This window comes from Alligator mississippiensis, chromosome 5 (assembly GCF_030867095.1).
Source record: "Alligator mississippiensis isolate rAllMis1 chromosome 5, rAllMis1, whole genome shotgun sequence".
Taxonomy (NCBI): Eukaryota; Metazoa; Chordata; order Crocodylia; family Alligatoridae; genus Alligator; species Alligator mississippiensis.
The window spans coordinates 54,438,308-54,453,105 of record NC_081828.1 but is presented as its reverse complement, the minus strand read 5'-3'; the positions used below and the strand labels follow the sequence as shown (position 1 = coordinate 54,453,105).

Below are 14,798 nucleotides of genomic sequence, written 5' to 3'. Positions count from 1 at the left end.
TGGAAAAAACAAAACAAAACTTGCGCTTTACCAGAAGCATGTTAGCTCAACCTGGCTCCTCAGAGTCTGTATAGATTACATGCTTCAGCAGGGCTTTTTGGCACTTTTATGTAAAGCTGATTCAATCAGCTATTAGATAAAAACACCATAAAAGCCCTGCTGAAGCACCCAATCAATACAAATATTGGGCAAGCTGAGTCAAACTAACACAATGCTTCTTCTCGGCATGTGCTGGGATTGGCATAGGGGCACCAGTTTTTTTTCAGAGTGGGGAAGGTCATCTGTAAGCAGCCTTGGATACCAACAGTAGTGAAGCCACAGCTGTGTGGGCTTCAAGGTGGGACATGCAAGACCACCTGAGGTCCTGGCAGAGACTAGCTTGCACTGAAATGTCTATTTCACAGTCTATCTAACTATCACAGCCTCTTCAGGCTAGCTAAATGTAAGGTTTTACCTGACCACACTGCAATTGAATCTCTGAATGCAGTGCTGACACTAAGACAAACCCTACTGTCTGCCCCAAGTAAACCCCAAAAATGTTGCATAACAGGAAGTCCTACTCCTTGAATGCACAGAGCTGAGGCACTCTTCTATGGTGCATGAAAGGGTGGGTTTAAGTGACTCTGTAGGAAGAAGCTGATTTCAGCCCTGGCACAAGCCACTGATCTTTCTCTTAGACTAATTCTAACCTTCATCAGCAGCTCCCTACTCGTCAGATAATTGTCATGCTCTGAGAAGATGTCGGACAGCTCTTCAAATGTCAGCATCTTCTCCCTACATAGAAAAAGAATTACTTCCGTGAGATTAACAATCACACTAAATCCATCCTAGATCATTATTCAGTAGTTTTTCACTGATGAATGACTAGCTAATAATCAAACACAGAAAATGTATAAGCAGAAGCAAGACACATCTGGATAGGTGCTGAGACTCTTCCAGAAAGCCCTTTCAACTCCCACTGCAGCAAAGGCAGTCCATCACAGTAATGTATTCATTTGTTCTTATCTAACATGTTGCTGTCTGTAAATAAAGACAACTTTTCAAAGAGATCAACCTGACACCTAGCAGTGGGAGAATAAGCACTTGCCATTAGCCCCATGGGTCTGCAGTGCCCAGCCAGGTGAAATTCTTGAATCAGCATCAACTTTGTAACCTGCCCCTGCACGAGCTCTGGGGTCACCCATTGGGGCTGTGCCACAGCAGCACCAGCTGCGGCCCCCACACTTGCCACGCTGCACGTTTGCTGGTGCTGCTTGCTCGCCCAGAGCTTGCACCACGGTATGCTGTAGTGAGGCTGCCACCGCCGCCTCTGTGCTGCCCAGTGTGCGAGCTCCGGGCAGGCAACAGCAGCAAACATTGCCTGGCATGGCAAGTGGGAGGACTGCAGCTGTTGCTGCCATGGCACAGCCCCAGTCGGCAAGCCTGGAGCTGGCATGGGGTCCAGGATGGCAGTGGCAGAGTGTTACAAGCTGGTGCTGAGTGCAGGGGAAAAGTGGCCTCTTGCCCGTCCTGTGGTCGGTGCCCTACGCTGCAGCTGCTTGCAGCCCACATGGGGCTGCCTGTGCCTGCTCAGGACAGCCCTCGTGCGGGCTGCGAGCGGCTGCAGCAGGCCATGGGGCAGGGGAGGGGCCACTTTTCCCCCACATGCAGCACCAGCTCCTTCCCTGACGGCAAGCAGGGGGTCGGGGCTGTGCTCCGCCCCCTGCCCATACTGCAGAGCTGGGGGGGACACTGGGAGTGCGTGGGCGCTGGAGCACAGGGCCCGCACCAGTGTCCCACAGCCAGCGCCAGCAGGGCCCAGAGCAGGGCGGCAGGGGTACAGGGTCCCAGCCAGCAGGGGCTCTATGGAGCTGGGCCAGCTTCCCCCTCTCCCTGCTGGTGCAGCCCAGCCTGCCTCCACAAACCCCTGCCAGCCTGCGCCCCGCTCTGCGCCCCACCGGTGCTGCCCTGGGACGTTGGTCCCAAGACATTGCGACTTTGGTTCCAAGATGGTGACCAGGGGGAAGGGCACCTGTCAAAGGGCGGGGCTACCCATGCAGCCCTTGACAACTTGCCAAAACCAGGTAAGCGGCTCTCTGCCCGAAATAATTGCCCGCCCTGCTTTGGCCCATCAAGCCCAGCTGGCATATAAGCAACCTGCCAATTATTCAAAAAGCATTACCTGGTGAGAAACGTTGAATCTAATATTGTTTTGTATTACATTTCTAACCTAGTAACTCAGACTAAGAAAACTTGGTCCTGAAGCAGACCTGGTGGCATAAAACCTGCCTCAGAGGAACTTAGACCCTCCCCACAGTTTCATAAGGGAGAAAAAGAAAAATTAACTACATTGTAGCATCCTTTTCTCTTCCCATGTTTCTGGTCTCCCTTTGGAGTATTGTTTGCTCATGGTGCGAAGACAGAAATCTCTACTGCCCTTCTGCCCACAGAACATGCGATGGTGTATCTGACACACCAAAGGAAAGGACACGAGAGTCCTACTGACAGCATGGCTACGCTTCTTCCTACATCAGTAAGATGGTAGCAGGACTTCATGACTCCTGGACATTGCCCAAAGCTTTCAAACTGACTGAAACAGAAGCTCATCTGAGAAAGTCAATGGATGTATGAAGGAATGGGATGATAACCGTGAGAAGTAATGGCATTAAAAACAATATTTTTGTTGCGAGTCAGTTATAATGCAAAGAAGCAAGAGGAAGATTACTTTGTAACAGATGCCCAGGTCGTCTTTAGTCGATAGATGGAGGTGGACTGCAGTGCTGAAACAATGGCCCTCAAGGAGGAAAAATTCTTCAGGATCCTACATTCCTGTAAAGGGAGTGATTAAAAAACAGAGGAGAGTTAAATATCAATATTACAAGCAGGCTGGCGATTTCCTGTTTCACTGGTATCACAGCTGTTACAAATTCTTACTACTAAATAGGCAGCTGTACAAATATTGAGCATCAAAAATTTGCTCCCCTCACTCTCCCCAGCCATCAAAACACTTTATAGGTTTTGGCACTTACATCTTGTTTTCCTCACTTACTTATATTTTTTGTGGTGGTATTGCAGTTTTATAGTTTCCAGCTCTCCTAGTAAAAATACTAGTGGAGGTGGGTCTCTGAAGCTAAGCTAAGGAAAAGCAATTTTTTTCCTATAAAATAGAGCTTTTTATTTACCACCTTTCCCCTGCTATAGGAAAGTTGGAGGGTACACCTCCTTACCAGTGGTATTTAAAATGTTAAAGCTCTATAAGCGAAGAATTAAAAATACACACAAAGGAACAACCTATCAATTAGACAGGTGCATCATTTAATGGAAGAGCTCTCTAATATCTCTAAGTGAATCTGTCTATCAAGACCTGAGAAATCTTCTAATGTGTGATCACAATACACACTTGGAATAATTATAGTGGAGACATACATGGACAAGTAATATTGAGAAGTGTTTTGGATGCTGCGAGTATTTGGGCCTCCTTAAAAAACATTTGAAATGAGGGGCCTAGATTCTGATGGCAGCAGATGGAAACAAGACAGAAAAAGCATATTATGAAGCAACCAATGGACTCATGCAAGGGCCCACAGCGCATCAGGGGTTCATGGACCAGAACTTAAGAACCACTGATTAAGGTAAGGCTTGACAAGCCCTCAGACACAAATACCTGCGCACAAGTATGGAAGTCAACATATGAGGATGCCATTTTTACATGGCATTGGAAACATGCTAAATATGAATCTGAGCCAGTAAACACTCAGGGATCTGATCATAAGCTATGTCCAGGATACTCTATGGTGTACAAATAAAACTGATTTTTTGGCATCCACTTTACCATCTATTTATGTGACCGAAGAAAGATAAAGTAAAATTAAACCTTTATATGACTAATTTTATTGGCAAGAGCTCTAATTAAATTGACAGTACCCATCACAAAAGTAATGGTATTCATGTGTATGTTTGTGTGATGGAGTTATCTGCAATCTTAGACATTTTGCTTTAAAAATTTGACTTATAATAACTAGCAGCAGACAGCAGCAGAACAGCTACTGCTTCTATCAGGATAAGGTTTGTCAAATATTGGTATTAGAAGATTCAGGATAGATTCAGACCATCAGTTTACTTTGGGGTCAGATCTAATGGCACCAAAATCTTAAGAATTATCCTTGCAACACATCTGCTATCTTAGACCAAAATATCAAAACAGCTTTTCTCATGAGACGTCAGCAAGAGCCAAATGAGAAAACAGGTCTCTTCCCACCACAAATGGTTTGAGCCCAGAAACTTCAATTTAATCCCCTACCCACTGCCTCAAAATACATACAAGGTTTTTGAAAGGAGGTTAGGTTAGACTTATTTTGAGTTAACAGCATCCACTACGTTTAAAGAGTACACCAGGTTTTCTCTTATGCATTCATGTTTCCAGAGGTTTATTTAATTTGCTACAGGCTAAACTTTAGCTAACGATATTTTCTTCTGCCAGAGGTATTTTTAGATTCCTTTACTCTCTTTTAAGTAACTCTTAAAAAAATCAGTAACTTTATAGTACATGAAATACTCAGAATAACCTTGATTTTAATCACCTTAACAGGTGATTAATGATTTCTTTTTTTCTTTTTAAAGCAAATATTTTGTGTAGAAAATTGGCTGCTACTGCTCAGTAACTTTAGATTTTAGGTAGAGTCTGAAGGGCTGACAGTAAAGAAAAACAATTTGATTTGTAAACTGATGAGCCTGAATCTGAAGATCATGGACAGACAACAAGCATGGAGCCCCATGGCCCTATTTCTAGAATCATTTGTCACTGAATAACAGCTCTGTAATGGGCAGATATTTTTAAATGGAGATACCTAAATATGAAAATCAAGTTTGTGCCTGCGAAACAAGCAATGTCCTATAGAATTAAGTAACTGTGTGTGTAACTGGCCATTCTACATGTGCAATTATTTGGCTGTGTGTGCACAATGTATGTTTCATGGGCTCAGGGAGGACTGGAATATTTAATTATGTATATGAAATTACTAGGATGAATAGTACTGGATCAACAGGGCTGAGCTGACAGATCTATCCCCAGGATCAAGTAATATGTTGCAAGGGACTGGTCAGATTTCCTCTGACATCCCACTACTCTCCTATTGTGTCCTAAGGTAACTTCCATGGCCTGGACAATATTTGATTTCTCTACTGTGCTTCCTAACAACAGTGCTAGATTTTCATGACTGTATGTGCACCCCAGAGAAGTTTACTAAAACTCAAGAATGAACCCACCTAATCCTTTACATATTATTTATCAAAGAGCTACCATATAACAATGAAAGTGAGATAACTGGAAATGCCAAAGAGGCAGAAGACTTTGCTTCCTCATAATGAGTTCCCTGAACCTTGCTGTCCCACCAATTCAGGTGCCAAGACTAATAATTTTGATCCCAGAAGCATAAAAACACATTCTCAAATTTAGAAGGCCCAATAATCAGGTCTTATTTTATTACTATTACTGTTTTTGAACTTCTTTGCAAGAATGCATGCTATTCTTTAATATACAGGTGCTGATGTTATGTAAATTCTAGAGGTGCAGTGATACATTTGTCTGATATTGGCCCAGTACCGATAAAAAGAAAATTGTCTATATTGGATATGGGCCTGATGGGGCCAATAATTTGGCCAATAAATGCCTGTGTTGCATGCAGCCACAACGTGGCCCAGAGCAGAGCTGGCAGCATAAAGAGCTGCCTCCAGCTGGTAAGTCGGAAGGGGAGGGAAAGGGAAGGGGTGTGGGGGGCAGATCAATGCCCCCCGCAATGAGGGAGGGGGAAGACAGGAGGGCGCGGGATGGAGACACAGCTCATGGGGTGGGGGCAACTCCCACTGCTGCTTGCACCCCAGGAGGGTGGGGATGGGGGGGCATGTGCCCCCAGATCTGTAGGGCATTGAGCAGGTGGCAGCTGTAGGGTAGAGCTGGAGCCGGAGTCGGCACTGCATGGGGCTTTTCTTGCCGGGGGCTGGGCTCGGAGGAGGCTCTGGCAGCACTGGGAGGAGGCTACAACCACACCAGATTTCACCACAGCTCCACTCCCAGTCCCATGCTGCCGACTGGCGCAGCGATGGCTTTTCCCAGTGCTTGGGTGGACATGGGGTGTTCAGCTGGGGCTGCGCCGGGTAGTGGCACAGGGCTGGGAGCGCAGCTGCAGTGAAATTTGGGGTGACCTGCTCCCCCACACCCCTTCCCTCCCCCCTCCCCTTCCACCACATCAGACTTACCACCTGGAGGCAGCTGTATCAGATATCAGATCAGTATTGGCCGATACGCCTCCTTAAATGTTGGCTATCAGTATCAGCCCCCAAAACCTCTGTTGGTGCATCCCTAGTAAATTCTACAATATTCTTTAAAAAAATCTGTCTCAATACCAACAGCCAATGAGCAGAGTTCAGGAAAGGTTTAAAAATGGAAGATAACATCTAAAAACTTAGGAAACTAGCGTTACATAAGGAACTTGAGCAAAATGTTTTCATGTCAAGAATAAGAAACATATGGAATCAGTTAAAAGGGAAAGCAGTTGAAGCAAAGACTAAAATGAAGTTCAAGAGACACCTGGGGCATGGTGAAAAAGCAGAAAAAAATAGGATTAAGATGAACCAAAGAAAGGGCAGGGATCTTTAGCCAGATGGCCTTTTCTTTTAACATTTTTCTGTTCTTTTGGGTACACAAATGACTGTGCATATCCAGTGAAAACAAGGTTACTCAGAGAGCATAGAGTTCATTGTCATGGATCATTCAAAACAGCATAAATTATTAAATATCTTAATATCATGAAATATTATTAAAGGTAATTAAGTTTTCAGCTTTTCCTTTCAAAGACTTGTTTTATTAGAAGTGAATTATTTTTTGTGTCTGTAGTCATTTCCCTAAATCTAACTTACGCTTTACTTCTAAATGTGTCCATATTTAAGAACAAAAAATATTCAATTTGGGACTCTCTTATTCAGAATTCAATTTTATGGGGTTTCTAAATTTGGGAAAGGGAAAAAAGAGATAGTTGTTAAAGATGAATTGCTTCTGTGGAACTTTGTGTATTTGGAGTCTTTCAAAATAGTTTTCATTTGCCTCAAATGCCCAGTTTTCAGTTTGAAACAAAATACAAGCTGAGTTAAAGCAAAGGACAAAGGACCAATTTTTTTCTGCTATTGGCCATATTTCCTTGTATTAAAATATTCAAAAGCACTTTGAAAGGTTGTTTTTAAACTTTCTTCCCTGCCACGTTAGAGAGAAAATTCTAAATAGCTAATTCTGAGAACATTTAACAGGCTGTTTCTGAATCATCATGAAGGTTTACTTAGAAGTTATAAAGCAGGATGAGGAATGCACTCTATCAGAAGGTGCCTGAATCAGTTGGGAACTAAACAGGCCAAAAGACAGCAAGAACCTCTCTGGAGAACCTACCTCAAATTGATAAATCAACCAAATTATCATAAAATCATAGAAAATTAGGGTTGAAAGGGACCTCAGAAGGTCATCTAGTCCACCCTCCTGCTCAAAGCAGGACCATCCCCAACTAGATCATCCCAGCCAAAGCTTTGTCTAGCTGGGTTTTGAAACCTCTAAGGATGGAGCTTCTACCACCTCTTTGGGTAACCTGTTCCAGTGTTTTACTAGTTTCATATTGAGAAAATTCTTCGTAATATCTAACCTAAACTTCCCTTGATGCAATTTGAGACCATTGCTCCTTGTTCTGTCATATGCCACCACTGAGAACAGTCTAGCTCCATCCTCTTTTGAAGCCCTCTTCAGGTAGTTGAAGGCTGCTATTAAATCCCCTCTCAGTCTCCTTGTCTCTAGACTATATAAGCCCAGTTCCCTAAGTCTTTCCTCATAAGTCATGTCCCCCATAAGTCATGTCCCTTACCATTTTTGTTGCCCTCCACTGGACTCTCTCTGATTTGTCCACAAATCAGCTTATCAGCTAAAGATGTACAAGAGGCCACAAAGATGAGCACGTGTCCTCTGTACTTGTGATTGTTTGAATGCATGCAAGCAAAACCCTTATTTGAGGGAACAAATGGGCACTATGGACTTACATGCACAGATGGGTTTTGTGGGCATGACAAATGCGTCATTTCTGTTCTTGTATCACATTTCCTTGAAACCATGGTAAAATTCCAACTATACTGGTCAACATCATCCAGTAATTAACACATTGGTCTACATTATCCAATAACTAAAACTGTGAGAAAAGGTTATAATTACTATTTTATTGATGAGGAAACTAAGTCAGAGATGTGTTGTACCTTGGCCCAAGCCACTAAGACAATCAGTGCCAAAAATAACCATGATTAAAACTTCATGGGTCTGTGAGGAAAGCAGTAGACCTCCCTCTCTCATTTGAACACCACAAAAAAACAAACATTAACTGAAAAACCCAGAATAAACGTTTTACTTGTGCAATATTGATCCACTTCTCAATGATCTTGGCTCTGTGCTGTGGCTTGAGTTCTTTGTCTTTCAGGATGGTTTTGATGACACAGTTAGTAACTGCATTAAACTGGGAGATGGTGGCTCTGATAGTGGATGCCAAGTGCTTGTATTCTTTCTTATCCCTCTGAGACCAGATGCAACCCAAACAGTGGTGGGGCACTACTTTCTTAAAGAGTTCCTAAAATTGGACAGAAGAATACAAATGAACAAACCTCTCCTAGATTTCTATTATCAACATATATGAATACACATTTTTCTATACTTTGGATTTAACACTGATACTGTATTAATAGATAAATACTTTGTTTTTTTCTGACATAAAATTTACTTTGTATTGCTTTATATAGACTTTAATGAATTTATTGCTGATTGGAAGAACATATACAACTTCCAGAAATTGCATATACAGGGTAAATATATCTGTATTTGTATCAATATATCTGCTGATGTGATTGATGCACAGAGGAGCATGATCATAGTAGCTATATTTATGCAATGTCGTTTCATAAACTAAAGATGCTTATAAGTGCAATATAATCATGACAGAAAGCATCTTATAAGATGTTAAATAGATACAATGGAGTATCTGAACTTTGCAAAAAGGACATGATGTAGTAATATATTAATTTACATGTTTTTTAAAACCTGTCACCCAAAAGAAACAATCTGATTGGCTGAAGTGGGGGATCAGTACTGCTGCCTGATAAGTAGCTAGCAGTGTTTTGGAATACAAGCAGTTTTCTTTCTCCCTGAAACCATATAGTACTTACTGCATCCATATATGTTAGCTGCTCTGCCACAAGATCTTCTGAGAAAAAAGAGAGCTCATGTGTCCCATCAATTTCTATTTCCTCATCAACATCAAGGCTGAAAATGAAGGTGCTATGAAATCCATCTGCAGAAAACATAATATAACTTAATAAAATACACACGATGAACAGTAAATTAAAGCCACTGTCTATCATCATCATCACGTTAGAGCCTTGCGGTCCTAACAGTGTTCAGGACTATACTATGTTAGGGACTATAGTCATGTGGTTTATAATCTGAGAAACAAACAAAAAAAAATGCACATTAGCCTGTCTTAGTGCACATTAACTAAAGAGTATGGGATACTTTTTCACATGTTCTGGGGGTTGGGGCGCTTTAGATCCGACAAGCACCACAGCGTCTTATGTATCAGTGTCTCCATGCTTCAAAATGGTAGTGGGGGCACTTGAACTAAAGCTCATTAGATGAGCTTTAATTCAAGTGTCCCCGCTGCCATTTTGAAGCATGGGGACACTGATACATGAGGCATGGGAGGCTGCTGAAGCATGGTAATTACCACGCTGCACCAGACTTGATTAATTGTCTCTGCTCCAACACACTGTAGTTACAGTACGTTGAAGCAACCTCCCAGCATGTCTACAGGCACCTGTGGTTTTTAAGTAACGCTTAATGTGCATTAGCTTATTTTAATGTGCATTAACTAACTAGCATGTTTTTAGTTATGCTTTAATGCACATTAAAATAGGCTAATGTGCATTAAAGTGCATGTGTAGACATGCCTACTGTGTCACAAATTAATTGCAATAGGAAATCCCTGAATTTAGTTTATATCTCCTGTGTAGAAAGGTAGGAGTGTCAGGCATTTTTTTAGCACCATCCTCCCCTTTGTATGGCTAAATAGCTATACTTTAATCTTATATGGATTGTACTGAGGAGAGGGTAACCCAAAATTTTCCTCCTTTCTAGTTTGCAAAGTTGATCCAGAAAACAAGAGTCTCCAAGGAAGAATGCTCCTTCAAAGATTCTCCTGGAGCAGTGAGCAAGAGAGGGGTCATTCTCACTGGGGCACAAAGCTAAGGCAGAGGCAGAAGGATTCCATATAGATGGCTCTGACACCTTATGGATCTGTCAAAATGCACAAACGTGCATTTATCAGGTTTGGAGTCAAAACCAGTTTATTTTATGGTGGGAAGGTGAAGAACCTTTTCCCCATCATTCCATGGTTAGGGAGATTCTCAAGTGGGGATTCTTGAAGAGACTTCCTTTCCCATAATTCTCTTACTGCAAAAAAATGAGATCTGGTCCAAAAGCATCAAAATATTGTTGGACTCTTCCACCTGGCAACAGATGATAATTTTGCTCTCATTTTCATCAAGTGTCTGTCGCTCAGCAAAGGTTTAACATCAAAGTTGCTGGAGTGAAATCCACTGGATTTTTTTTTACATAATATGCAATGTACTTCAGAGCATGTTATGAAATATTTCCTATCCAATTGGAACTAAACAATTATCAAAAATAACAGGGAACATTATGTGATACATCTTTCTTGATTTTTCAAGCATGTGTTTCCTCTTTGCACACTAATTTGCAAAACTTAGCCATTTGCCATGGGCCTCACAATCATTAGTCTAAATTGGCAAGACTCTACTGTAACAAATTACAACTACTGGAAAATACAGAATGGAGTCTAGATACACCAATTTATTTGGAGCTAAATAAGGTGAGTGAAAATGACTGAGCCTTAGTTATGTGTGGATATTTTATGAAAACAAGCCATGTAAATGGAATTTTATAATAACTGTTTACAAAAATCATCTATCTGTCCTCCTTTTCTGATTCTGCTCTCCTGACTGGAATCTCTCCTCTCTCTGTCTTTATCAACTCAGTAAAATCAACTCCATATCCTGTTCCTCGAGATGTTAACCTCTAAATTTCTGCTGTCATTTTCCCTATAGTTTAACTCGATCCACTTCTCTTTTCCTTCAAATCCTTTTTTAAAACCTACCTTTCTACAACCCCTCTTACCTTCTTAACATCACTGATTCCTGCTGCCGAACTGTTGGGCTAGGCTTGCCTTGTTTTGTATTTCTCAAGATATTCTTTAGGCGCTGACAGAAGTGATGTTTTGTCGTAGAAGTGATCAGCCATTGAAAGCACTCTACAACCAAGCACTGAGAGAAGTACATGGCTGCAGAGTACTTTAAAAAGTGCCTGATTGTCTGACAAATGAACCCTCATTACATGAAGGCTCAGACTAAGGTGCTCCAAAGCAGAGAACCTTCATTAACTTCTGTTAGTACAGGCCAGGAGCAGAGCTAAGCTGAAGTAGCCAGTGCTGACCGTAGGATGGGAGGGGAAAAGGAAGGGGAGAGATTTCTGTCTCGGGTTTGATCAGCCTGTGCTGGAAGGTTTGGGCTGGTAGATTGGAACCACCCCCCAAGAGGAGGGAGGCTCCAATCCACCCACCCCACAACTCCAGTGCAGCACAGGCAAACCCCAGAATGGACCTCCCTCCCCTGCCTTCTCTCCCTTCCATCCTGAGACAGCACCAGGGCTGGGAGAAGTTGGTGAGGCTAGGGGAGAGAGGCTGCAGACATGTAGCCTTTCTCACTGGTTTGGCTCCAGAGTGAAGCTCAATCCCCCACCCTTCCAACACAATAATGAACATCCGTTCGGTCGGGAAGGTCAGTCTATTGCATGGTGCTTTCTGTGAAGTTCCATGAGTTAGATTGGGGGAGCTGCATGTCTGTCAGCACCCTTTGGGATAGGAAATGTATCTTATCTATTGTCCCAGTCTTGCAGTCTAATCTACATGGGCAGACCCTGTATAGAGTCCTAGTGGGGGGGGTCTATAGAATTCAGACTGTATATATATAAAGCTCCATCTAAATGTATATCACTAAATAAATACCTTATTACAATGACTTATCACTGAGTGTTTAAATGTGGTTATGGAGAAAGCATTATGTACTTTTGAAACAATAGATTGTACAATTTTGTATAAAAGTGAGCAAACCTGATGGACACACAAAATAAATGATCTCTATAAAACAGCACCAGTCATACTCTCAAATTAGGCACTGACCTGCCCTCTCCCCACCCCACCTCCAGGCACACAGGCAATTTTATTGTAATTAATATCCATTATTTCAAGATTCAGATAATTTTGTTCTCATTCAAGTGAGGTGTCAAGTTTCTCATTCAAGCTTAAGAAACTTTTTCAAATATTACTACAAGAAATAAGTGCAAGAACAGAGCCCCTGGAAACTTCTGCTCACTTTGAACAACAGTTGGATCTAAATATAGACCTGAACACATTTTTGGCCCACTGGAACCAAATTCAGGACAGAACATCATTAGACACATATTAACAACCTTGTAGATCTGAATGTTTTGGGGGCTGAAGAAAAAGCATTTGTGTTTTATGCAATGCAACTTTTATACACATTTAAATGCCTGAGTTTATCTGGCCCTGTGTCTAATTATAAAATAACACATTATTTCTGGAACATCCAGCAGGTAAAGTTTATGAGATGAAATACTGCTTTTCTTTTGTTTCCCTGATTTCATATATCATTTATTTTCACTTCTGTACCAAAGCTAGACATTACTTCTAGTTCTCACATTGCATAAATTCCAAGAAGCATAACCAGAAAGTTATTGTGCCACAGGAAAGTTTCTAACTGGGTTAGACACTGGGTTGACACTGTACATAGCATTTTTGTATTTCTACAGCTCACTATTGTTTCAGCAGGTCTTTGACCTGGTAATGTAAGTTTTTCCTCTGTCCTTGGATGTCAGCAACCCATCATTCAAATAGGAAAAAACAGCCACACACACTTCCTGTGACATGGTAGTAACTAGGAAGAGAAGCATCATGACAAAAAGGCTTTTGCCTCAAGCTGCCTTTGGTCAGAATACAGTAACATCTGATTAAATTTTTATCTTTTTAAAGGAGAGAACTAGGTAGAGAGCAGCTTTGGCCATACTTCAAAGGCACTAAAAATCCAAAGGCAGTTTGCCTCTTGGCTGCTGCTCTGACTCTTGTGCACTGGCAAAATTCTCAGAAATGCCAATGCTCCCAGTTTCCAATCAGCACTATCAGGCCTGTGATTCCACACTGCATATTTGTATTTCAACCTACTCTTTACCTATTCTCCCATGAGAGATTCAAGAGGGACACAGCTAAAAAAACAAAAAGTCTACAGGGCCTGATCCTATAAGTGATATCAGAATTAGGCCCTGTTAATATAATGGCTGGTAACATTTACCCAAAAACTTGCAATTCTTTAGTGCAGTTTGGAAGATTAGGCAGTGATAGCTTGGGAAAAAATATAACTTACTCTCATTTTCTACTTCTTGCTTCTGAAACTGCTCCAGGAGGTTTTGTGCCCTTTTCTCTGTGTCAGAGCCAGGCATGATTCTTTTAAGGTAATCCAACAGTTTATGCAAACACACGTAATCCGGTGGCTCTCTGAAGTCTTCAGAACACGGATCAAGCCAGGCTCTCAAGAGTGAGGCTATTGCACTGAAAACAAATACATTGAAAAAATCTGGTCATATTCAATCTTTATAACAGCAACATTTGTCATTCAAACCTGTGTAAAGAAGATGAATATATTACCTCTGCTATTAGTGAGCAAGGAATTCTGATCTGGGGGCATTTTTACGTAATCATGGTCTAATCTCACTTACACACATTTTACCACTCGTAATTTCTGATCAAAATTAGTGAATGAGTACCGAATTGTATCCTCATGATGCAAAACCTAGGACAATCATAACTATTTTTAACTGTATCAAAATCCTCCAATTTGATCCAGTATTATGGCAAACAAAGACCCAGGCAAAACACAAACATCCTGCCCCAAGCACAACCTTTACACAAAACACAAATCAAACTGGCTTTTATCAGTTTGTACTTTTTTGCATTCCTTTCTTATTGCTACATTTGGGCCAATTTTTGCAGTGTTTCTCTCCTAGTGTAACACACACAAGAAATGAATATTTGAGTGGATAAATTTTAGCTAAGCAGTTGATACAGATTTTGAGGTTTGTCAGTGTCTCACCTTGCTTTCCCACAGACATGCATGAATAATTCCCATTATTGTGTATAGATATGATGCATAAAAATGTACAAATTACCATATGGGTCAGACCAGAGGTCCAACTATTCCAGAACACTATCTCCACAAGTGGCAAGTAGCAGATGTTTGAGAGGAAGAGTAGAAGAAACAGGATAGAGTAATGCATCCTCTATCATGATGCTTTTTAAGTCACCAGGTATACGTACATCCCTAGGTCCTCTGACTAACAGCCCCAGATTGACAAAGTTATACAGGATAGTTCCAATCTTTTTCTGAACTTGGTTATACTCCTGGCCTCCACAACATCCTGTGGTGATGTGTTTCACAAATTAATTGTGTGTGAAAAAGTACTTCCCTTTGGTTGTTTTAAACCTGCTGCTGGATAATTCAATGAGGTGGCCCTAAATTCTTGTATTGGGAGACAGTAAATAACAGCTCCCTGTTCACTTTTTCTATTAATGATTTCACTGACACCATAATATCTTCAGTCACTC

General features: G+C 41.5%; 1 protein-coding gene across 3 annotated transcripts in view; it reads right to left on the bottom strand.

Annotated features, from left to right (window-relative positions):
* The window catches only part of RGL1 (ral guanine nucleotide dissociation stimulator like 1), a 121,813-nt gene that overhangs the window by 33,471 nt on the left and 73,544 nt on the right, over positions 1-14,798 (bottom strand). For all 3 annotated transcript variants that reach the window (XM_006260627.4, XM_014596055.3, XM_019500293.2), the window contains 5 exons: positions 13,561-13,745; positions 9,217-9,341; positions 8,409-8,624; positions 2,705-2,808; positions 690-774 (listed from right to left, as the gene is read on the bottom strand). In XM_006260627.4, coding sequence (XP_006260689.2) covers positions 690-774; positions 2,705-2,808; positions 8,409-8,624; positions 9,217-9,341; positions 13,561-13,745 — 715 coding nt within the window. The remainder of the gene's footprint in view (positions 1-689; positions 775-2,704; positions 2,809-8,408; positions 8,625-9,216; positions 9,342-13,560; positions 13,746-14,798) is intronic.